Source organism: Cryptosporidium parvum, chromosome 7 (assembly GCF_000165345.1).
Source record: "Cryptosporidium parvum Iowa II chromosome 7, whole genome shotgun sequence".
Taxonomy (NCBI): Eukaryota; Apicomplexa; class Conoidasida; order Eucoccidiorida; family Cryptosporidiidae; genus Cryptosporidium; species Cryptosporidium parvum.
Window position 1 is genome coordinate 13626 of NC_006986.1, and position 24683 is coordinate 38308.

Sequence of the window (24683 nt, forward strand, 5' to 3'; positions counted from 1 at the left end):
TATATATATATATTTAAAAAAAAAAAGAACAAAAATATGAAATTTTGCAGGTGAGAATTGAAAAAAAGCAGTTTATAGTAAAATTAAGGAATAAAGGAGAGTTCGCAAGTTTTTTGCAGAATTGAATGATTTTACAATGTAGTTATTTATTATTGAAAAAAAGAAACAAATACAACTTTTTACTGTGGCCAATAATGCGAGACTTTATGGCGCTTGCGGGGACCTATGCTTTAAACAAAAAAGAGTGGAACAAAAAGGCCTTAAATGGAATTTGGGGCAAAAACCAAGAAGCAAGAATCGTTGGCTAGTGGTGAGTGAATATAGCCAACTGTTAAAGAATGTGGGAAAACTTGGACCCTGTTTGGGGAACTGGAACTTTTGAAAAGTTTTATACAGGTGTGTTTGGAGTTGTGTTGTCGTCGCGTCCGGAAGAGCTGGATGAATGGTGGGATCTCAATAAAGAGTGCGTAAAATTTGTGGATAATCACATACAATATTTATCTAACCCATTATATTCTTTGCCTCGCGATTCTGCGTTAGACGTGCGTAGTGGTGGTTCTCAATTAGAAGAGTTTTTGAAAGGAAGATTTACAAAAACAGCAGAGCTACTTTCAGAGCCTCAGATTCTAAGAATATGTGAAGATATGTCCGTTGAGCTTTCTCTGCATCAACTAGAAGTTTTTGGATTTATTGATTTAGCTCTTCAGGACCCCTCTTTACAATCAGACTCTGGGCAAGTTGAACTTGTTAATTTGTCCTCGACAGTATTAGAATTATATTGCAGAGAACTCAAATTCTTGCTTTTAATAATTAGAGAGTTGGCTAATAATAGTCATCCTTGTGTTGTACTGGGCGTTTTATGTGATTCTGAATCAGAATTTGGTAATCGGGAAGAGCAAGTTTCTTCGGATTCAACGGGTGAATCAAAAGCTGGAAGTGTTTTTACTTCACAATGCCCACCGATATGTATATATGGATGTTCAATGATCCTAGAATCTGGCTTTGTTCGTAATGCAGTAAATTCAATCTTTCAAAGTATTCAAGAAGTAATCAAGCTTGGCCAGGCCAATATTAAAACTGACTCACAATCCATGGTAGACCTACCAAGCAATTCTGAGACATCTGATTGCTTGAGAGATCATTATAGAAATGTAATTATTCAGCTGACGGATACAGTTGCAATCTTATTATCACGATTTTCCCCGAACCTTGATGAAGTAGAAGCATTGATGGAACTTATTCCAAATGCTGCAAGAATGCAGCCCAGTTTTCTTACAAATAGACCAACTGCTGCTGACTTTGATTCATGGGATGGATTTGGTGCTCATTTTTCCGATTATGGTGGTAAAAGTTCCGTGTCAGATAGCCAAGAACCAAAGCAAGTTACCATCGGATCTGATACAAGATTAAGCCTTTCAGCAAAAATTCTTTTAATTATAATCATATGTTTTGATACTATGCCTAACAGATGGAAGAGAACAAAGAATATTCCAACAGCTCCAAATTCTATTCATGAAGCTCATAGTTGGTTTCGTTCTAGTAACAGATTGCCAATATCTTCAAAAAGTAATTTTTTTTCAACTAAGCATTCTTTAATAACAAAGCTTTCCCAGGATACAACAGCAAGCACCTCAGGGTCTTTATCAATACAAGAAGAACAAAGTAGAACTTTGTCAGGAGAGTTTTGGGACATAGATGCTCCTCTAGGAAGGTTCGCTGCATTTTCAATTAATGGAGCATTTGGACAAAATTCAAAGAAACGATTTATGGGTCTTACTCATTGGTGTACATTGAGATTTATTCAAGACGAGCTCTTGCCGAGACTAGATCCACAGGACCCAGTTGGATTAGCATTCATTCAAGCCATTTATGACATTTGTTCAGTTGCACTAAGCCCAACTCAAGATCCAATTCAGTGGTCAAGAATTCTCCAGCTACAGCGAAGGATATTGATGGAAAGAGACTCAAAAATATATTCATCTGAACGAGATAGCACACCTTCTAGTACCATAAGAGCTCAAGCTAAAGGCTCTATTCAAACAAGTAATTCTGAGCCTGTAATATCAATCCTCAGTCCCCTAGTGCGCTGTTTAGATTCTTTATGCAGAAGATATCCTTTGGCAAGCTGGGGAGCTTCCAAGGTACTTTCTAGCTGTATTGAAATGTTTCCAACTTTAAGTATGTACTCATCATTTGGAGAAACTGAGGATGGCGCATCTATTTCAGTACCTTTACCTCCAGTACTTTCTGAACTTTTTGTAGACTTGTTAGACCTTGCAGCAACAATTATGGCAGTTGGACATTACTCTCTTGGACAACAAGTCGCTCATTTTTTGCAGAACCAACCATCAAACTTTTGGTTCCACCTCCCATCGATCCTTATTTTCATTTCTAGGACTTTATTGCGCAAGGAAGATATTTTAAGTTTGCCAGAGGAACATCCTAGACTTGGGGTCTGGAGCGGAGCTGGATTTGATAATCCTCGCTCTTTTAGACCAATTTTTAGGGCAGTTCTACGGGTTCTAAGCGCAGGTTTTTCATCCAGACTTTGCATTTCATGCCCTCCTCCACCTCCACTTCTTAGTCCATCATTGAACCTTCATGATTGTAGGTCGATTCCAGATTTCCTGATCTTGCTTCTAAGAGATTGTTTTGAGAATAAAATGTTTGAAGATCCTAAGCTTCTTTACACACTACTTATTGGTTCTCTTGATGTGTTTTCACAGGGTATTCTTCATAACCAGTCATCAGAAGTACTTGCGTTACTTTCCTCGAAGATTCCCCTTTTATCAAAGGTGCTTCAGCACTCAATTACTCAAAATGATTCCGGAATTTTCCTAATTAAGTTGTTTTCATCTATAATTTCCCTTCAATTCCGAATCTCCAGTATTAACAACTCAACTTATTATCTTGATAATGAAACTAATAGTGTGGAAGTTAATAACAAAGAGTTCACACATTATGGAAAAGCAGATTTAAATGCTAAAGCAAGTTCTTTTAATAATGCTAACGAGGGTTTAAGCAAGTCCCAGCTACCTTTAATAAGGTGGGTAATGCTTGAGATTCTTCCCATTCTGCATAAATTGAACTCAATTCCAAACGTAAGAAAATGGACAGTTTCTGCGCTGGTACTTAAATTTATAAGGCTTACACTTTCGAATCCTTTGCCTGAAAGTCAAGAAGATTTCACTGAAGATTCTGATGCAACAATCTGGCTATTCAGATGCCTCTTATCGATAGACTCTCCTTCGTTTCATCAACTGATGGCTCTTGTAATACCTCCTGAAGATCCCTTTCTGACATTTCTTCAGCCCCAAAGCAGAGATATTTCTAGCAGGCCAAAATTGTTAGCAGCTAAAACTGGACTTGAAATTATTAGAATATTATTTCAGAGAGATAAGCTTTTCCTTTCATGGGTAAACTATCATAAAGGTTCTCTTCGCAGACTTTGTACAGGTTCCCTTTCTCGTACTGGGGCTCCAATTAATATTCAAGAGATCTTATTGGACACTGAGGCCCTTGATGCCGTCACATCCTCTGACAGCTCTTTAATTTATTTCCACGAACAATTGGCTCTGCCAGTTCAGGAAGATTTTTCTCCTGCACAATTTGAGCTACTTAATTTGAAGAAAAACGAATACTATCGGGTTTCTCTTCTCAGATATATTATTATTGGCACTGACTCGGATCTACTTAAGTCGTCAACTTATATAGCATGCCAATTTCTACATAGAGACCCTGAAACACTTACAGCTCTTCTCACAAGTTCACCCGCATTATTGCTACAATTAAGATCATCATTCTCGCGTATATTTTCATCTCCGGATCTTGATAAATTTCCAACTTCTATCCATGGATTCATTCTAGACTCTGAAGACTCTTTTAATTATATCTGGAATAATCCAAATTCATTTATTTCAGCAGAATCAGAGTCTGGTACAAAAAGTACTTCTCTTGTTACTGATCAGCAAGCAGTTTATTGGGATGAAATTACAGAGGCTGATCCAACTTCTTCATTATACTCCTGTGAGAATAACCTATTGGGCATGTCATATAAGACCCTTCTTCCAATCCACAATGAACTCGAGTTAAACTACATAATTTATATTGATTCACTTGTTGAGTCAGCAGATTTATCTCTTTGGTGCTCATTAAAAACCACTCTTCTTGGGGAGTTGCCTCTTTCTTCGAAATTGGAAATTACAAGAACTAACGAGACAATACTTAATGGATACCTCCATTTACTTCCTCCTACTTTCATTCCAAATAAATCGTCTTTATATAACAAAATCTCGAGATTTCACTTAACCAGCACGAGGTCTTTAATTGCTTTCGCGCTATCTAAGGGCATAGAGGACAGATTCTTAATTTCATCCTCATTGACAGATTCTTTATCAATCCCAAATATTGCAATTTGGACACAATCTAAATCTCAAGATACAGCGTCTTCAGCTGTCCCACTTTTACTAGGACTAGGGCTTGGAATGGCAACAGATGTGCCTACAATCAAAGAATATCTTATTTTTTCAACATCTAATGATGAAAATTATTCAGCAAAAACTTATGAAGAAATCTACATTCCTGATGCTTCTTCTTCCAGTGATGAGTCCACATTCCCATTACTTACTATTATGGACATTCTATCCACACCTCCACAAATTCCACTTTCACATCCTAATGATCAAAGACCATGCTTTCCCTCCATAGATTTTGCAATTCTTTCTCAGTTGGAGTTTTATTATCTCACTCTTCGTTTGACAGTAAACCTTTTAAAAATACCACAACTTTTGGACTTTTCTCTTCGACTTTTAAATGAAAGGCTTAACTCAAGATTTGCAATTCTTAAGGAGCGAATTCTTTTACCTGTAACTTGGATACCCCCAGAATATCGCTGGCTTCATTTTCTTCATCTGGCATTAATTGTACATTTAATATCTTCTGAAATATTTGTGGTATCTCAGGTTTCTTCTGCATTGAAAGAGATTCAGTGCTTAGATTTTCACAACTCACTACTTAGAGACCCATTTTGGCTCTCTTGTATCCAGAACCTTCATGCACTGTTCAGATTATTCCTTACTCCCCCAAAAACCTCATCTTCTTCTCACGATCAACTTGATATACTTTCTCCTATTTTGAATATAGCATATTCTTTCCTTGAGAATGATTCATCGCCGGATATGGAGCTTCTAATCCAGCAGAATCCCAATTGCAAATTTCTGTTCTGCTCTTTTATTCCATATTTAACAGTTCAAAGCCAAGTTTGTGGTATTTATAGGACATCTTTGCAGTCTATAGTCCCCGATAACTATGGAAGCCAAAAGTTGATTAAAGACAGATTTCCAATTACCCTCGCACCTTCAATTAGCTCAATTTCTTGCCGTCTATTTATTAATGAGTACGTGCAACTTCTTGGATTGCTTCTTAATAAATTCTCAAAAGTCTCGCCTTTAAATCACACAGAGTTGGAATCAAGAGATCTAGACGCTAACTCCTTTTCAACTTTACAAGCAATAATAGAGCTATGTAGGCCATTTATCAACTTTTCCTTCTTTAAAAAGACTCCAGTACCACTTTCTTCAGCAATACTTTCGATTTTTTCCCAAACTCTACTCACTACTTTGAGGCACGTCCATGAATCATTTTCTACAGGAACTAGCACGTATAATTATGATGAATTATCATTGAGACTATACTTGCCTAATTCTTCGATTTCGGAGATCCAGAGACAGAAAATATGTTTCACAACCATCCAAGATTGTTGTGAAGATCTTGTAAGACTTTTAGTTGATCTGGAGAAGGTACATTCTTTTAATTATAGTTCCAACCAATATTTCCCACCTGGTTGGAAAAACACGCTTCTGCTTCTCTTATCAAATTGTATTGCTATTGACTCGATTCAGTTTTCAAATAAATCTAATCAAGATGCAAGTGAAGCATTCACAAGCTCATTTCTTCGACAAATTTGGCCAGAAGTTTGGGCAAGTAATAGGAACAAAGCTTACTCTTCCAGCAAATCCAGCTCTGGAAAACCAATTTCTACTTTTGTTGATTTTGTTTCTTTATTAATTAGTAACCTGAGGATCCCAAATAAACAAAATGAAAATGAAATTCTAAAGAGCTTACATGATTTTCTTCCTTGTAAATTGGATCCAAGAAACGCTTCTTGGGTTTTGAAGCCACAAGAGGTGATACTTTTGACCCAATTAAATCAATTCAGAAAATTAAAAGATTTTGATGATGGTGAAATTGAAAATGAAAAGTATAGAATTTCTGAGCCTTGCCATTGGATTCCTTTCAACTGCGATTTGTCGTATTGCACAAAATCTCAGCAAAATCACTCCTTCCTTTCACTTTACTTGTTGTTCTTAATATACAATAAGATACATGTTTCCAACCAATTAATTTTGACAGATCCTTCTTGCTTGGTTCCTTCTATTAATGGTGATGAGCATATCCAAAATCTTTATGCTCTGATTGAAAACTCAAAATTCTCTATTCAATGCTGCCATGGAAGTCTTATTTTTTGGAATTACATAACAATTAACTGGATTCGAATCTCTCCATCTTTCCTTAGGAAGATTATCGAGTCTGATTATATTAGCTGCCTACTTTCCCAAGAAGTGATTTTAACTGCATTACAAGATTGCCACCAACTATTCTTAGATCTTCAGTTTGTTGGTTCACAAATTTATTTTAATTTGCAGCTTGAAAAGGCTTTTGATAGAATTGAGCTTATAATCTCGATATTTTCTCTTTTACTTGAAATTATCAATAGGGGAATATTGCCAAAAAATACTCTTGCTGGTTATGGTTCAATTGATAATTTTGAAGTCATTGTTTGTTGGATTGTCAAGCTTGAAGCATTCTTCTCTTCCTTGTTTGAATTCTTCCTTAAGCATTTATTATTCTGCCAACAAAAGAAATCTGACTGGCAATTCCACACTGAAGGCCAGCAAATACTCAACTCTGGTAGATTTGGGAGTATTCTAGTTGTTGAAAAATTCTCGCCCATACTTTGTTCTGTATATTCATTGTTCTCAAAAATTCTTATTACAGGATATCACATTTCTCATATTAAATCCAGGATGAATACTGGGAAAGAGAACAAGGTTGATATGAACTCTATGAATCATGGGAATGCTAAAGAACTAGACACAAACTTCATCATTATTAATATATTACATTCTAGGACCGGTCAAATACTTGAATCAGCATCTCAAATGATATCATTGGTGCCTAAAATTGATCAATTGAATTCTCTAATATTTTCATGTATATCTTGGTTTGAGTCTGAAGTAGAGTTTCTTTCGCATTACAAGTCTACGAAGTCAGGATTTGAAACAAGTTCTACCATTCACAATTCCCCTTCTCTTAGTCCTTTTAAGCTTAAGCTCGAAATTGCAAGATGGCTTTCAAATTGCATTTCGTGTTTAACTTCATCTCTCAAAGATGGAATAGAGTCTAAACCACCTCACATTCTGCAGAATCTTGTATCTATACTTGCCAGAGCTTCTCTTACAATTCTTCTCTGCGATTCACAATTTCCAGGTCAACCTTTAACTTCAACAAGCATACTTTCTGCAGAGGACCCATTCCAAGAAGCTATTCGAACTTGTATTAGCTCAATTAATTTGATGCTAAGCTCAGAAATAAAAAACAATTTTTTGAACTCAAAATTGTCAGAATCTTCTAGAAATTGTAAATCCGAACTGGAATTACTGAAACAAATCAGACTAAAGCTGGAAAGCATACACTATTTCTAATTAGAATTCTAGAAAGAGACTTCCTCTATAAAGAAGAAAATTTATATTAATTAATTCTAGTTTCAATAATCAATTTACGTTATTTCTAATTAATTTCTATAATCTAAGCTTAAGGTTACAAACAGATTTAACTGTCACATAACAGAACTTTAGAAGGGTTCTTTGTATTTCCTCCCATTCTTACCCCTAATCCATTCCCAATGAACCCCACAATACCCAAGCCGTATTCTCTATTCATTTCACCGCTACTTTGCCCTTCATCTTTAGCTCCCTTTGTACTATACGCTTCTCTTTCCTGGTGATTTCCCAGACTCCTCTTTCTGTTCATTTCTACTTGAAATTTATCCTTTTGTCCTGCTCCCTGACTCAAAGCTAATAAATCTCTAAATCCTGTGCGTCTGCAAACATAAAGAGAATTTTTTTGAAGCCTCCTTGGTTCACTTCCTGCAAAAAGCTGTGTTAGATTTTCATTTTCGGTATTGCAAGAGAGTAAGTCATCATACCAAGTATCCATACTGTCTTCTCCACAAACAGGAAGTCTTCCTTTGGTCTCCCCTTCTCTTGGGCCGTGGTAACATCTGCAAACCTTATCATAGCTTGTATTAAGTAGTTTTTCAAATGCTTGGAATGAAATTCCTGTGACATTTTCATTTCCTTTTCCTATAACTTTGGTTACTTCAACATTAAGATCTTCCAAAATACTGTCCTCCTCAGCTTCTAGTACTGTTGCGGAGCTTAGTCGAATTTTTTCACTACTGACTAGTTTTTTGATATCTCTTGTAGAAATAAGCCCATCTTCATCCTGATCCAACATTTTGAAAGCCATAGTAAGCACATCCTTCCTGCAAGACAGTTTCGGAGATATTACAGCAGCAACGAACTCAATATAGTCGATTTCTCCATTTCCATCGCTGTCTACTGCATCCAAGAGAAGATCTATATGATGTTGAGGAACTTTAAGCTTTTGTTGAGCTACCAGCTGCTGAGTTGCAACACGCAAATCATAAAGATTAATCTTGCCAATTTGTCTAGTATCTAATTTATAAAATACATTCCTTAGGTTTTCTATCCATTTATCTGGGCAATACCTTGCAATGACAGTCAATGCAATCTTTTTTAGTAAAGGAGAGACATAATATCTCCTTAATGATTTAAGCATTGAAATCTGAACAGGGCTGTGCTCAGTAGCCCCAAAGATGTTTCTCCTGGAAGAATGTGATTCATGAGCTTCAATTCCAGCGATAGGACTCATTTTATAAATTTTATCCGAAAACTGGCTTATCCATGGGTGTTGTAAAGCTCTCATAGCATCAAATCTTTCGTCTACATTTCGATTTAACAAATTTGAAAGTAAATCTCTTGCAAGAGGAGAAAGAACATTGTAGTTTGGATTCTCGAAGCAAAGTTTTTTATTTAATACCTGTGAAATAGTGTCTGCATCATTTACTCCCGGGAAAGGCACTGCACCCATTAGTAATAAGTGGAGCAGCACGCCTGCACTCCAAGCATCACACTTAGGACCATAAGATTCATTTGTGGTATTAAGAACTTCAGGAGCAACAAAATAAGGTGTTCCGGCTTTGGTAGTCATCCCATAATACTCTCCATTGTTCAATTTATAAAACTCCTTAGAAAGGCCAAAGTCCACAAGTTTTATCTCAAAGCTCTTATTGGTTGAAAACAAAAAGTTTTCAGGTTTAATATCTCTATGGCAAATTCCTTGATTATGAAGATAATGAAGAGCACTAAAAATCTGGCGCATTATATTGGAAATAAGTTTTTCTCTCTGAACAAAATCTAGAGATTCTCTAAATCCATGAATGGATCCATTGATTGCCTCCTCATTGCATTCTGGGCAGGGACATATTTGAGTTTTTACTACATCCATTGCGCACTTCCCTGTAGAATCGTCAATGAAAACATTAAGCTTGTCCAACAAATGACCACCATGGCAAAGCTCCATAACTAAACATATATATTGTTCATCTTCATAAACTTCATAAAGACGAGCAATATTTGGATGGTGCAACTTCTTCATTAGTCGAACCTCTGTCTTAATCCTCTCCACATCCTTTGGATTAATTTGCCTAATCTTGTTTTTATTCATTATCTTGATTGCTCGGATTGCTCTCGTCTGATTTTCGATTGCGACTCTGACCACTCCATAGGAACCTTGACCAATTGCTCCTTTAAGATGGTACTTTTTTTGTAACTCCAATAATGAGCCTAAAGAAACAAATGCATTGTGACTGAACTTCAATTTGAAAGCTGGTGAAAAACACATAGCCTTATCTCTCTCAGAGCTCTCAAGTTTAGTCCTTGTTCTATAACTTTCGGTGCTCTGACACTTTCGATTACAGCTACTATTTTGGTCAACTTTTCTGCTTGAAGTTTGTCTAACTGGAGTGTTTTCTATTGAACTTGTAACTCCATCCCTGAGTTTATCAAATCCTATTGATACTCCTTTCCGTTCACTGCTATGAAGATTCTGAGCACTCCTAAGCCCACTTGCAGGCTTAGAGCCTTGACGACTGACAGGTGTTCGAGTCTTTCCTCGGTTCTTTTCCATTTTATTATTATTAACTATATGGCCTTGTCGTATTCAAGTACTAAGTTTCCATAAAACTTGAAATTAGTTCCTTTTAATTTCGTAAAAATCTTCATTCGCAATGATTCCATCTGCACTTCTCTTCTAACTGCCAAGATCTGCTCGAAAATCACTTTCTCGCGTAAAATCTTGGCTAATCCTGACAATTAATCAATGTTAATGTTTATATAAATGATTTATATTTTGATTTCTCTTTTTCTTTATTTTCAACTTCTCAACTTTGTCGTTTAATAGACTGTGGCTCCTTGCATGCCCACAAATGTGGGGAACTGTGCGCGCCCATAACGGCGCTGAAATAATTAGCATGAATTAAAGTGTGGACTTTGGAGACTAGCGGGATCAAAAATTAGTTGCACCATTAACTTTAAATCCAGGTCAAGGAGGAAATCGTGTTTTTAAAATAACGCAATTTCAAGCGGTAAAATGGCGCAGCAATATATCTATAATACAGACTACATTAATGAGATTAATGAAGAGGTTTATAAAGAAATAGGTATTTCGCACGAATTAGAACAATTTGCGAGGAAAGGAATTATACCAAATAAGAATAATAATTTATCCATCCATAACAATACCACTTACGTGAGTAGACCAATTAAAAGTGTGACATCTGAGAATGCTGCAAATGGAAAATTGAACTCAGTGGCTGGTTTCGGGGTGGTAGCCTTAACTTTGTTAATTATTTATTTGTTAAACAAAATATTATTCTGGTTCATAGTAATATCTATTTTTGCGTTTTGCATTTCTGTTGCCACTAGGAGCTTAGGGAATATTGAAGCTAGTGGCAAGAAGTTGCCATTTTAGAATTAAATTGGCTTTTGCGGAAGTATTCAATCTTATTGAATATTTAGAGTCATACATTGTAGCTTTTAACTTATATACGTTGTTCTAATTTTCTTTACTGTTGCGTAGAAACTTGAATAAACTTGATTCCAAGCAATTTCCAGGTTTTGAACCATTTCTGATTGGGATGACCCAAACAGTGTATCCGAATTATCAGCAAGTAATTTTTTTTTCACTGCAACCCTAAACAATTTATCAATATTTGATCTATCGCCATTTTTTTTGTTAGCTTGGATTTCTTGATCCGGATCTGAGTATTTAAATGAAAGTTATTTTCTTCAAATAATTTTCAACTTACCTTTTCTTACTCTGAAACCCCTGATCTCATCTTCAATATTGGATTCAATCTTGGGTAATGGATTTGGTAAATATCTAAAGAATGATATTAATACAAGTAATCTTGCAATTTGTCTTGGCGACTCTTTTGTATACTTATGAATCTTTTCTTTAACTTCTTCCCAAGTTTGAGAAGGAAAACATGTCATTGCCACATCTTTTAGAATATTTACTGATCCATTTGGATTTTGAAGAATTTTTAAAAGTTCGTCAGTTTTTAATGGTTTTAAAGAATCCTTTTTAATTACATGATTTCTTAGCAAAATTTCAATAGTTAATATATCACGAAGTTGCATCATTGAAAGGGCTGGATCTTCTACAGTAATTTCCATTATATCTTCGTCTTTTATTGCAAAGCTATAAATAATATCCAGAAATGAACAACCTAAACCTTTTCCTTGGTACTGAGGAAATATCAAAACTTGAGAAATTCTAATTCTAGATTTGGGAATTGAAAAAAATAAATATGTAGTAATTAAACCTAAAATGATAAGTGATTGTTCTCTTTTGACAGTAGGGAGCCAAACTGCCCACCTATCTTCTTGATCAATAGAAGAAGCGGATTCAATATACCAATGGAGGAACCACTCAATTCTCCTGTGTAGAATTTGAAAGTTTTTAACATCAGGATGAGGCTTAGAACTATTGGATTCCTTATTTAGGCAAGAAGTCAGATTTTCGGTTTCAGATAAATCTATTTTTCTTAAATCCACTTCCTCAATCCCTTCATCTCGAAGCCCTGCCTTAAATATGCCTGCTGATGTTCCAGGAACCCATAATAATGGAATCTTCAATCTTTCCATAAATTCTTCTTTGGAACAAAATCCACCCTCGAGAGGAATGGTTTTTAACTGTTTAATAATATTTTCTATATAGTAGTTCTTGTCCTCCTCACTTAACTCAATATGCTCTTTAGACTTGCTTTTTATTGCAGTTAAATCTACTTCCACATATACATCAAACCAATTGCAAGAGAAATAAATGTGAATTAGCGTATTATAACCATCTAGCAACGCAATTTCCTCATTGTGAAAAAAATGATGAGCATAATATGGAGCATAAGATCCTACTTTATTTTCAATAAAGTCGTTCAATGTCTCACATGGATGAAGTAAAATTTTATTCAATACATTATCAATTTTAATTGGAATGGATAGCTGTGAGTTAGGCTCTTCGTTGAGCTTTACTCGTTTATTAGGGTTTATATCATCCATTCTGCTTTAATTACTTTTAGAAACTTCTCCTAAAACGAAGAAAAATGTATTATTTATAATTTTTTTAATCTGGTAACTATTTTCAACTAGATTAAATTTCCCACAATTTGTTTGCATTTGGCGGTAAACAGTCGTTAAATTAAATTATTTATTTTGCATGCATCAACTTTTGAGAAATTAATTGAAATCATTCAACTGAAATTGATACCGTTTCTCTATATATTTAGAAACTTGAGTTACCAAATGCATGTAGATATGATATCATGGATTCATAACATTTTGATGATTTCTTATATACAATAGTTAATTTTCTAATTTCAAAAATTTAATGTTTGCTCGGATTATGATAAATTTATAAAAACAGCTAGACACTGTTTAGACTTCCCTACGTAAACATCTGCTTTAATTGATAGAGGTATTTGTCAATTTTTTGGAGGTTTTTATGAGGTAAAGGTTTTTTTCTACTTATTTTCCTTGTATTGATGTATAATGTAGCAATACTTTTACCAAGCTTGGACTATCGTAACAATACAAATGGAGCAATTAATAGAGCTTCCATGGGAATTCTTTGGGAACAGATCAGTTGGCTAATTACGGTATTCTTGGCAGTTACTTTTTCTATTTTTTCGATCGAATCAAGGTTAGTTTATTATTATGAGTTGCCAGTGCTAAATATTACTTTCTCAGGTATGTATGGTGCTTATGCTTGTTACCACCAATATTATATGACTTTTCGGTTGTATTAATGGGGGTTGGAGTATTAAGACTAACAGTTTCTTGGTGTTTGTTAAGTGATGTTGTAATTCGAATTGTACACATTATTGGGCTATTATCACGTGGTATTTCTTTGGTAATGTTAATAAGTTATGCAATAATCGGAATTCCAGACTTAGAGATTCCTTTGGCTTTGATTACTGGTGCAGTTATCTTCCAAGTATTATTTGCAAGCCTATCAAGCTCATTAAGATGCCCATGGGTGATATTACGATTTCTCTTTATTGATATTTGGATTGGATTATTACTATTTCAAATTTTTCTGAGAATTTCATCAGAAAGCAAGTATTATCGCGAAATATCAAAAGACCATTTTACTTGGGAAACTTCATCTCAATTTCATGGAAATCTCACGAGTATTGCCGAGAAATTTCAGCAAATTCCGTCTTGGTGGGTTGTTTTTTGGCCTTGTTGGTTTTGGTGTGGAGTCATATTCTCCTTTTCGACGGTTTTTTGTGTTCTTGGGGTAGCTGACAGAATGCTAGCTATATTTGGAGTTTTTCTTGGTTGCTTATCTACAACTATACTCATAACTTGCTTAGATCTAGCAGATTTTCTCAATGATACTATTTATCTTAAAGAAAACAAGTATGCTGTAAGTTACCACGTATATGAGCAGAACTCACATATCAGGTTATGGCATATTTGTATTATCTGCACTCAGACAATGATTGCAGTAATGTCTGCTGTTATTTCGCAAGGATTGATTCAGGAATCTGATGAAGGTTTCTCTTTAAGTTCCACAGATGATCATTTCATTACATCTAATATAAAGCAATTTAAAAAAATGATTTCTCCATATAAGATAGGATCTGAAGTTATTCTTACAAAAATGGGTACTGGCGTTTTTCATAAAATAGAAAATCAGAGTAATAATACATTATCTCAAGGTTATTCAGATTCTAAAGAATTGCTAAGCTGTGAAGCAATTTCAACGCATACATTATCTACTGTAAATTCTCCCACAAGCACTAATTCTCTTTCACCTATATTGTCTCATACCCCAAAATCAAAAAGGGAATCTTTTTCAGATTCAAATTGCACGCTAACTCCATATGATGATAATCACGAACAAGTATGCATTATCTGTTGTGATAATAATTGTGAATCAGTATTTCTTCCATGTGGACATGGTGGATTATGCAGTAACTGCGCTCTAAGAGAGTTCTATAGGGTAAGTTATTTTTTTAACACAATTTTCTAAATTATACTGTCTAATAAATTAAAGATTGGTCTTTGCCCTACATGTAGACAAGCAACTTCTGCTATAGCTACCTATAGAAGTCAAAGGAGAAAGTATAACTACTCGAGCAAGATTAATGCAGTAATCATTGCAACTCAAGATCTTTGATACTTTGCTTCCATCAAAACAAAATAAGATGAATTTATTTCTTTTTTATTTTTTCAACCTTTTTTGCAAAATCTAATTATTCGATACCTTTGGCGCCATATTTTTGACACTTAGAATTTCTAATTCCAAGTTCTTTTATTAACCTTGGAATTTAAATTTCTTGTATGAATTAAGACTTTGTTTAAGAATGACACTCTTTGGTCAGGTATTAATCGGACCTCCTGGTTCAGGTAAAACAACTTTTGTCCATGGAATGCACCAGATGTGTACTGCACTTAATAGGCCAAATATTATTGTCAACCTGGATCCTGCAAACGAAAATGTCCCTTATATTCCTGATGTAGACGTGCGAGATCTGATAAACTTTGAAAATGTTATGAACGAGCATAAACTCGGCCCTAATGGAGCTCTGGTTTATTGTATGGAATATTTGCAAGTTAATATTGATTGGCTGATTGATGGAATACGAGCCAAAAGAAAGAATTCTTCATATATTCTAATAGATATTCCTGGTCAAGTTGAGCTTTATACTCACAACTATGTTTTAAGAGAAATCCTTTCAGTATTGGCAAAAGACCTTGATACTCGTCTAACTGCAGTACACCTGATTGACAGCACACTTCTATCATCTCCAACAAATTATATTTCAGCATTGTTAGTCTCTCTCTCTGCTCAAATGTCTATAGAGCTTCCATATTTGAATGTTTTCTCCAAAATTGATCTTTTGGAACATTTTAAGGATGATTTACCATTCAAATTGGAATATTTCTCTCAGTTAGAGGATTTAAATCAACTTTTGACATTCTGGAAGCACGAGTCGAATATGGGTGATCATCCATTATTTCTCAAATATAAGGGATTTCAAAGTGAGCTTGTAGATTTAGTTGAGGATTCCAGTATTATGCAATTTATTCCAGTAGATATCAATGACAAGGACTCAGTTTTGCAAATTTTGCAACTAATCGACAAATCTAATGGGTAAGTTATTTAAATTCTTAATGATCATATATTCTAATAAAGTAAACTTAATAACTATAGATTTTCTATGTTAAGCGAATACTCTGAATATTCCGCTCTTGGTATAGAAACAAACATAAATATGCTTCCTAATGAAGAGATGTATGGAACCATTTATGAAAGATACATTGAAAAGTACCAAGAAAATCAAAATTCAAAAGAAAAGTGAATTTAAAAAATTAAAATTGCCAAAGTAGTTTAAAGCTTTAAATAAAACCATTTTACTAATTTGCTATCAAGTGCGATCTTAACTCGAAATATTAGACGTCTTATTTGAATATTTGCAATAGTTAACAATTAGAATTTATCTTCCTATAACTTATTATTCCTTTCCTCAATGATGCTTTAGAAGTTTTACTTTATATACTATTTGAATATCTTTGGCCAATGCATATTTGTGCAGCAGCAACAGCTTCTGATAAGTCTACAAAGCAATGAACAAGAGGAATAATATCATAGAATCCAGATCTGAGTAGAAAACTAGAGTTTGGATGAGAAAATGAAGCAAACCAAAGTTGTATATTAAGTTTCTTTGTCTTGTTGTTGAATCTTTGTAGGACCTGAAGCGCAGAATAGTCAATTTCATTAATCATGCAGGCGTCTATTATTATTATTCTTTCTACATGATTTTCATTAAGATCTTGTATAATTGTAGGAATTCTCTCTCCAAAATTAATGGAATTTGTAAAGTTAGGGAAATATTGACTCTTAGTTAGATACTCATCAATTGAATCTTCTTGGTAGTTCTTGTTTGAAATCCTTAAATCTTCGTCCAACCAAACCTCGACCATTTCTTCAAGGTTTTTAACAAACCTTTCAGCATTAATAAATGTTAAAGGACCTTCGAATCTTGCAATACGAACATATGGAAGCTGAACAGCTTGAGGAAATTTGTCCAAACTTTTAAATATTAAAGTACCTGGTAATTTACCTAAAATTTCAAATTTGGGCCTGTATAAAAATTTTATGAGATAAATAACTGAAGAAGTTAGGGCAAAAATAATTCCATATGTTATTCCTGCAGTAACTGTCCCAATAAATGCTATCATCCAGAAAATGGAATCAATGCTCCTCATTTTCAGGAGTTTTATGAAGTATTTGATGTTGACCATCCTTATCATTGCTTGAGAAATGATCGCTCCTAATACTGCCTCAGGTAAAAACCTTATATATTCAAGTAGAAACATTGCAACCAAAAGAACTCCCATTGAATATGCAATGTTATGAAGGGGGGATTTGACTCCAAGAGTAAAATTCAAATTTGTCCTTGCTAGAGATGCTGCGCCAGGAAGACAATTGAAGAAAGCCCCAACAATATTTATAACTCCAAGAACAAGTATTTCTGTTCCTACTGAAAAAAGAGATCTAGGCTCAATATGTTTTTTCTTTGAAGGTTGATAGTTTTTTATTATTGCCTCAGTCTCCTTTATTTTTTCTACATTGTTCTCGTCCAAAGATGAGTTTTCAAAGGAAAACTTGTGAAGTGTTTCTGAAACATTGCTTGAGCTATTAGTATTAAGCATAAAGCCCTGGCAGTCTTCATTCTCCGAGTCATGTGAGTGGGGTTTGCTATTTATTGTAGTTATTGGGTTTGGAATAGATGATTTTGAATCAAACCTAATGCTTAAAGAGACCCTTCGCTCTTTATCCCAAATAATAGAGGAAGATTTAGAAGAGGTTGGCGAAGCTAGCGACTGGAAGGAGGACGGAGAAAGACTCGAATTCAAATTATCTACTGAATCTAAATCTCCCTTTGAAATCTCCAAAGAAGATTGTGTGCATTTTCTTTGATCTGTTTCCGGGCTAGTCTTTGTTTCTGATATTACTTGCCCCGAAAACTGAAATGACGTTGAGACAGTATTTATATTTCTTTCTATATTTTGCTTTCTATCATTTATGAGCCTGGCTCCATCTTTTTCATTTTGGACATTCATTTCCTTCAAATTAGATTCACTTTCTTTAGGTGTTTCTGGCAATTTATGAGCTCTAATCTCCATGCTTTGAGCAGCAGAGTAATGGGTAAAAAATGAAATGAAGGTAAGAGGAAGAGCAGCTATCCATGCCCTTGCAAAAAATGGAAGAGAGCTGATTCCACTTGGCTGGGGAAGCGTACCTGGGGGTTGAGTCCAAATGATATTATTAGGAATGAGAAGGCTAGATTTGGGAATTTTGCCAATGATGGGAATATCAGGAGAAGCAAAAGCACTTGCAACGTTTGCCATTATTATTACTACCAACTGAGAAGGGAATGGGAAGTTTGTCTTGAAAATGTTTTTGACCCACAAAATAGCTTCCAGAAAAAATATAGTAGAAATAGAGAAAATAGTAGCATGCCAGTTGGTATTTGACAGCTTATCCAATAATAAGAAAAATGCTTTAATCGGAACACAGTTAGTGCTTGGAGGCTCAATTGCAAGCATAAAAGGGAGTTCCTTTATAATAATCGAGCATGCGACTCCTGAAAGAAATCCTTGTAATACAGAATCTGATAGAAAGTCAACAAAGTGAGCCAATCCAAAAATTCTTAAAAGACAGCAGGAAATTCCATGGAAGAAAATGACCACAGAACAAACTTCTGATCTAACATCAAGAGGGGCTCGGTTCCCTATTAGAGTGTCAATCGCTGTGCCTGCAACGATAGATTCCACAGAATTTACCCCAATAGAGATATATAGAGAAGACCCAATGAATAAATAGATAATTGGTTGTAAAATTCCATTACAGAGACCCATAGATGGAACTACATTAGCTAAAGAAGAGTATGAGAGACCCTGCGGAATAGAAAGCGCTGCCTCTGCAAGACCACAAAAAAAATCGCAAATTACATTTGACCAGGTCCATTTTACTTGCTTTAGATATTTTATTCCAATTAAAGATTCATTCTGGAAAAATGAACGAATGGATTTGATAATAATTGATAAAAAACTTCTCCAACCACTTTTACTTCTTCTGTGAAATCTGTTGTGAAGCTTAAAGTCATTATTAATTTCCTCATTCCTATGTTGATAAAGCGTGAGGAATTCATCCCACTCTTTTGTTAAGCCACTCTTATGTTTAGTCTCTGTATCATTTATTATTTTCTTATTATTCTCATCCATTTAGATCGATATCTTGAACCTGATCCAAGTTTTATTGCGCATTAATCCGTACTCTACAGTTATCTGATAAGAATAAGGACTATCAAAATCTCATAATAGGTGGAAATCCAACATTAAATCAATCAAAACTAAACAGAAAATTTGTTTTATATCCTTAAAAATTATTTTATAATCCGAATTTCTATTATAAGCTTTGTGTTCCCTGATTTTATTTTTTTTCCATTGCTTATTTACGTTAAGTGCGTTACCTTGCAAATGCGTCAGTGTCTACTAAAAAAATGTTAAATTAGAATTGTTTTAAAAATGAAAATAATAATAAATTGATGATGAAAAACATCTATTCAGGATAATGCATATCTTCCATAGATTTATTTTGTTTTTGTCTCGAGGTCAAATCTTAGTTTTAGGAAGTTGAAATACGTTGTATATTTTGCGGAATTAGATCTTAAACTTGAATAACTGATTAGCAAAAAAGCAGATAAGTAAAATTTGTGTGTTAAATGCGAAATTTTAGATTTCATGATTTTATTTCATGCATTGCACGGCTCTTGGAGGCCGTATTAGGCGATGGTTTCTGGGTATTTCAGCTTACGTAGGCTTCTTGGATTGGGGGCTCAATAATGACAAGGTAATAAGCTGTGTAAGGAGGTAGAACTTAAAAAAGAAAAGGATAGAGGTCTGATAAAGTTATAAAAACCATACAGGAAATAGGTTCTATAAAGAAGAAGAAGGAGTTAGAAGATAAGTCATAAAAATGGGAATAAAAAGCAAATTTTCCCAAACCCAAAATTGTTTATAAATATAAGACAAAGTAATATAGTTGGTGGCTATTAATACCTACGAGATTTCTTGAATCTCATCATCATCTTGAAACATTTCAGAATTATCCTGCTCATCATCTAACCCAATAATTTCAATTACAGAGCTTCCAAAAGATTGAGAATTGTCGTTTCCTGGATTCATACAACTTTCATACCTGGATCTACTAAGCGCATATTGAAATAGGATATCTTCTAGAAGTTGGAATCTGGATTCAGGGCTTCCAGAATTCAAGGAGGCTCTAGCAGCAGCCAAAAATGTAGAAATGAGTAAGTGTTTGGATTTGAGGTGCTGTAAAAAGCGCTTGCATTCAACCTCAGCATTTTCATCTCCAATATGAACGCAGATAGGACACATGGTAGTCATATGGTTACTTTCTTGTTGAGTTTCTGAATATTCGTCTTTGTGCATAGTCTCACAGTGACTAATTAAGGATTCTACGTTATATTTCAAGCAAGAGCTGTTGGGTATTTTTGAATTCATGAGACATAAAGGGCAGACAAAGGTAGGACCAGTCGTGTTAGAGGTAGTGCGAGTGTTAGAAGGGCCATTACTACTTTGAGCTTGAAGATCGTTGTTTACAAAGCTTTGTTTGCTTAGAGAGGCAATCAATTTACTCTCTGAGGTTGGAGAATCGTCTTCTTTGCAGTAGGAGCATTTAGAAGCGTGGCTATTTGCCTCAGATATAGAAATTTCAGCTCCGCAGTGACATTTAGTCTTTGTCTCATTCATTGACCTTAGAATGCTTTGATCCACGAGTTGGTCACTTTTTGACAACCAAAGTTCTTCTTTTAGTAAAGACCGACAAATCGGGCATTCATGAGAGCCCCTGACACACGAAATGCAAAAAGAATGAGAGCACGAAAGTGTACAAGGATCTACGAATGCTCCAAGACAAATTGGACACATGAATTGTTCTGGGATTTCAATAAAATCCTTGCTCACATCATTTTTATCTGTGTCAAGGGCCAGATCAGAGGGTCTTGAAAAGGAGGAAAAAATGTTAGTCCATTCAAACATTTCAATTTCAAAAGCTCCACCACATTCAACCTCTTATTTCAGTTGGAAATAAATACAGAATTTTTGCTTTTAATAATTAATTACACCTAGATTTTGAGACCGCGCGCGCGTTTCCCAGAATACACGTTGTGCTGCAGCTACCAGTTGCATCTCCGCTCGCGGAAATACTGGTAAATATAATTAAACAAGTTGAGAGCGGAAGGGAAGTAGTTAGTTTGTGGGGAATATTGTTTTTTTGTTATTTTTCATATTGTAACTACATTTTAGCAGAACCTCTAGAAGGCTATAAATAGATAATGCGAATGAAAAGTACGGTCTGTGAGTGCTTAGATAATCTTAAGATAACTGTAAAGGGTTTAGTTAAAAGGGAAAATAGTGTTTAGCTGCTTTATGCCTTAAAATTATAAACTCTCAATATCTAGTTGATATTTTAGATAATTAAAAAAATTAAAAAAATATTTTCCTATGAAAATAATAGCTGGAGAATTGGCGGTAAAAATGGGTATATCTCCAACGAATTATCATTTAAATTAAATTAAAGAATTGGTGGGGCTAGAAGACTATGTAAAGGAATTTATATAGTAATCGGTAGAAAAGGAACTTATTTATTGAATAATTGACTGAGAAAGAGAGATAGAAAGAGAATTATTATGAAATTAAGAATAGCAGCATTTAAGGTGCTGGTAGTAGTTAAGCTACTTTCGATTCTAGGTTTTGGGACTAATTATGGGCTTGTTAACGCAGATAAAAAAGTTAGTGTGAGCGAAATAGTATTTGAGAGCCCAATAGAAACTTTGGAATGGGCAGGTACGGACCATAATGTGGTTATTGCAAAGACGCAAAAAGGTCATGTCTACAGATCAACCAATAGAGGTAAGAACTGGAGAGATATCACTGATGTTTTTGCAAAGATGACCTCACACTCATCTTCTTCAAGTCATTCCAACCTAAATGGGTTTTCTGTTAAGTCAATTACTATAAATCCTGTCGACAAAAATGTCATATTGATAGTAGGCTCAAAGCATACCCATTTTATATCATCAAATGCAGGAGAGACTTTTAGAAGAATATCCCACTCAGGTACTATTCATACATGGATATTTCATCCAAACAAAGCCAAACTCGCTTTATTTTCTTCTTGGACTGAAGGATGTAACAAATCTTTTCTTCAAACCTTAAAGAAAAGTAGTTCGGCTGGAAATAAGTGTATACATCAATTATTTGTTACAAAAGATTTAGGTGCTACATATCATAAAGTTATTGACTATGTAGTTCAATTCCATTGGGATGGCAATAACAAATCAAACCAAAATAGGATTTTCTTTACTCACCACAGAAAGAAACAGGGAGATCAACCTAGATATGGTGGTTGGATGAAGACCATAGATTTTTCTTATACTGACGATTTTGGTAGTCATATCGAGACTCCAGTTAAAGGAGGAAATAAATTCTTGGCGTCAAATGGCTATATCTTCGTTGCCAGGATACTTGACTACGAGAGACAAACTGTGTCACTACTTGTATCTACAAACGATGCAAATTCTTTTACACAGGTTCAGCTACCGCATACATTGACAGAGAAAAGCTATACTATTTTGGATACTTCAGAAAAGACTGTAATGCTTCATGTTAATCATGGAGAAGATTCTTTGAAGGGTACTGGTAATATTTATATAAGTAACTATTTGGGTACCAGGTTTGCTCTGTCTTTATTGAATAACGTTAGAACTGCAACAGGAGAGTGTGAATTTGATAGAGTTATGTCTTTAGAAGGAGTTTATATTGCTAATGTTAAGGATGATGAACTTGAAAATGACCTTGACCATATTTCTACAACTTTACATGAATTTACAGAATCAGAGACAGAGGATGAGGATGTAGAAACTTTAAAAACCGAACATAAAACTAAAATAGGAAAAGTAGATCAGCCAGTCAGAACTGTAATTACTTTTGATAAGGGTGGTGAATGGAATTATTTAAAAGCTCCAACTATTGATAGTAGAGGAAATAGGATAAATTGTGACGAAAGTGATGGATGCTATTTACATCTTCATGGTGTAAGCAATTATCAAAGCTTGGCTCCATTTTACTCTGTTGAGAATGCTGTTGGTATAATTCTTGGAACAGGCAATGTAGGTAGCTATTTATCCTTTGACCATGATGATATCAATACCTACATGTCCAGAGATGGAGGTCTCACTTGGCAAGAAGTGCACAAAGGAGCTTTCATTTACGAGCTCGGTGATTTTGGAGGTCTTATCGTAATGGCTAATGATCTTAAGCATACGAACCAAGTTATTTTCAGCTGGAATGAAGGTTTATCTTGGTATGATTTTGAGCTAGGTAGCAAAACACTACAAGTTGATAACATTTTAATAGAGCCAAATAGCTCTTCTATGGAGTTTTTACTTTATGGTTCAAGGGGTAAATCTGGAGTCTTATACCATTTAGACTTTAATACTCTTGGACAAGTTCAATGCGTAGGAGCAACAACTCCAGATAGACCGGATTCTGATTATGAGACTTGGAGTCCATATGACGGAAGGAATTCGGAAAAGTGTATGTTGGGTAAACAACTTGTATACACGAGAAAGAAACAGACAGCAGAGTGTTACAATGGTCAAGACTTTAGAAGACCCGTGGAAAAGAAGCGTTGTGCATGTTCTGAAGAGGACTTCACATGTGAATTTGGGTTTTCCAGGCAAATTGGTAGTTTTGAATGTAGACCTGAAAGTCTTGATATTGTTTTTGACGATGTCAAGTTTGGGCAATGCACATCATCTGGAATATTTTATGTAACTGCTTATAGGAAGCTCCCTGGAGACGATTGTATTGGTGGTTGGCTACCTCCACCAGTAGCAATACCATGCCCAAGCCACGCTCCCACAAGTTCTCATGCTAGAATTGTCCTGGTGATTGCATTATTTATTATTATTTTCATGCTTAAACAGGGAATGTTTGGGGATTGGACTAGATTTGGTGAATTAGGATACGACGCATATAGAAATGTTCAGTATAAAGTATTAGGAGTGGCAAAAAGAAGGAGTTCTTCATTACAAGGAATTTTGAGTGCTATTTCTGCATATATTAACGGAGATTCATCCAAAGTTGTCTTTGGGTCATCAAATATACCAGGGTCTCCCCCCGGTACGAAGAAAAATAACTATACAACTCTAAACAACTTTAATACAGACAACATGTTTATGGAGGATGATGAAGATGAAGACGACCATGCTATTGGTAATATGACCAAAATATCTGGAAATATTAATAACATCAAAAGTAACAATTATAACAGTAGAATTGGTTCAGGGTCAAACCTCTCACAAAGGCAAAGATCAAACAGCAATAATTATATTTCTGCAGGCCAAGATAATGTATCAGTAGATCCAATTTTTGACGATCTTGATGTATTTGAGGAAGACTTGGATTCGCATGCAATTTTTAATCAAAACAATGGATTGGGTAATTTGAATCCTAACCACGATATTATATCGTCTGAGGCTCCTATCAGTTTTGATAATTTCAATCCAACAGAATTGGAAATCAATCTATCTTCAATTCCTAATACATCTTTCCCAAAGATCACTCCTCCACCAACAAACAACAATAAATCTAATATTGGAAACAACTTTAATCAAGACAACTCCAGTGGAATTGAACTATTGTAGTTTTTAGTGGGCATTATTATATTCCACCTTTTTTCATTAAATTAATTGTCAAGCATGTAATCTTTTTTAACAAAAGATTGTTTACTATAAATGCTCACTACGTTTTGATTTCTTACCGCCATCCACACTGCATAAAATTAATGTTACGGTACTTGGATGATTTCATACA

The 24683-nt window shown here is 34.8% G+C and overlaps 9 protein-coding genes across 9 annotated transcripts; 5 read left to right on the forward strand and 4 right to left on the reverse strand.

The window, feature by feature from the left end:
* Positions 1–338: 338 nt before the first annotated feature.
* cgd7_30 (large uncharacterized protein) lies at positions 339–7763 on the forward strand (the record flags this gene model as incomplete). Its single annotated transcript, XM_628198.1, has 1 exon — positions 339–7763. The coding sequence occupies one exon, from the start codon at positions 339–341 to the stop codon at positions 7761–7763; it is 7425 nt and encodes a 2474-aa protein (XP_628200.1).
* A 127-nt stretch (positions 7764–7890) lies between these two features.
* On the reverse strand, positions 7891–10365 carry cgd7_40 (calcium/calmodulin-dependent protein kinase with a kinase domain and 2 calmodulin-like EF hands; the record flags this gene model as incomplete). The annotated part of the gene is made up of 1 exon (XM_628199.1): positions 7891–10365. A coding segment is annotated over one exon (2475 nt), but the record flags the coding sequence as incomplete, so codon positions are not given.
* Positions 10366–10794: 429 nt separating this feature from the next.
* cgd7_50 (hypothetical protein) lies at positions 10795–11175 on the forward strand (the record flags this gene model as incomplete). Its single annotated transcript, XM_628200.1, has 1 exon — positions 10795–11175. One exon carries the CDS (start codon positions 10795–10797, stop codon positions 11173–11175), a length of 381 nt encoding a protein of 126 aa, XP_628202.1.
* Positions 11176–11492: 317 nt separating this feature from the next.
* Positions 11493–12764, reverse strand: cgd7_60 (Hat1-like acetyltransferase (histone acetyltransferase-like); the record flags this gene model as incomplete). The annotated part of the gene is made up of 1 exon (XM_628201.1): positions 11493–12764. The coding sequence occupies one exon, from the start codon at positions 12762–12764 to the stop codon at positions 11493–11495; it is 1272 nt and encodes a 423-aa protein (XP_628203.1).
* A 745-nt stretch (positions 12765–13509) lies between these two features.
* cgd7_70 (integral membrane protein with 6 transmembrane domains and possible ring domain) lies at positions 13510–14742 on the forward strand (the record flags this gene model as incomplete). The annotated part of the gene is made up of 1 exon (XM_628202.1): positions 13510–14742. One exon carries the CDS (start codon positions 13510–13512, stop codon positions 14740–14742), a length of 1233 nt encoding a protein of 410 aa, XP_628204.1.
* Positions 14743–15076: 334 nt separating this feature from the next.
* On the forward strand, positions 15077–15871 carry cgd7_80 (XPA1 binding protein-like GTpase; the record flags this gene model as incomplete). The annotated part of the gene is made up of 1 exon (XM_628203.1): positions 15077–15871. The coding sequence occupies one exon, from the start codon at positions 15077–15079 to the stop codon at positions 15869–15871; it is 795 nt and encodes a 264-aa protein (XP_628205.1).
* Positions 15872–16265: 394 nt separating this feature from the next.
* On the reverse strand, positions 16266–19004 carry cgd7_90 (high affinity sulfate transporter-related; the record flags this gene model as incomplete). The annotated part of the gene is made up of 1 exon (XM_001388324.1): positions 16266–19004. The coding sequence occupies one exon, from the start codon at positions 19002–19004 to the stop codon at positions 16266–16268; it is 2739 nt and encodes a 912-aa protein (XP_001388361.1).
* Positions 19005–19841: 837 nt separating this feature from the next.
* cgd7_100 (ring domain-containing protein) lies at positions 19842–20876 on the reverse strand (the record flags this gene model as incomplete). The annotated part of the gene is made up of 1 exon (XM_628204.1): positions 19842–20876. A coding segment is annotated over one exon (1035 nt), but the record flags the coding sequence as incomplete, so codon positions are not given.
* Positions 20877–21493: 617 nt separating this feature from the next.
* Positions 21494–24514, forward strand: cgd7_110 (putative sortilin, SMART_VSP10 domain, possible signal peptide; the record flags this gene model as incomplete). The annotated part of the gene is made up of 1 exon (XM_628205.1): positions 21494–24514. The coding sequence occupies one exon, from the start codon at positions 21494–21496 to the stop codon at positions 24512–24514; it is 3021 nt and encodes a 1006-aa protein (XP_628207.1).
* Between the last annotated feature and the right edge of the window lie 169 nt (positions 24515–24683).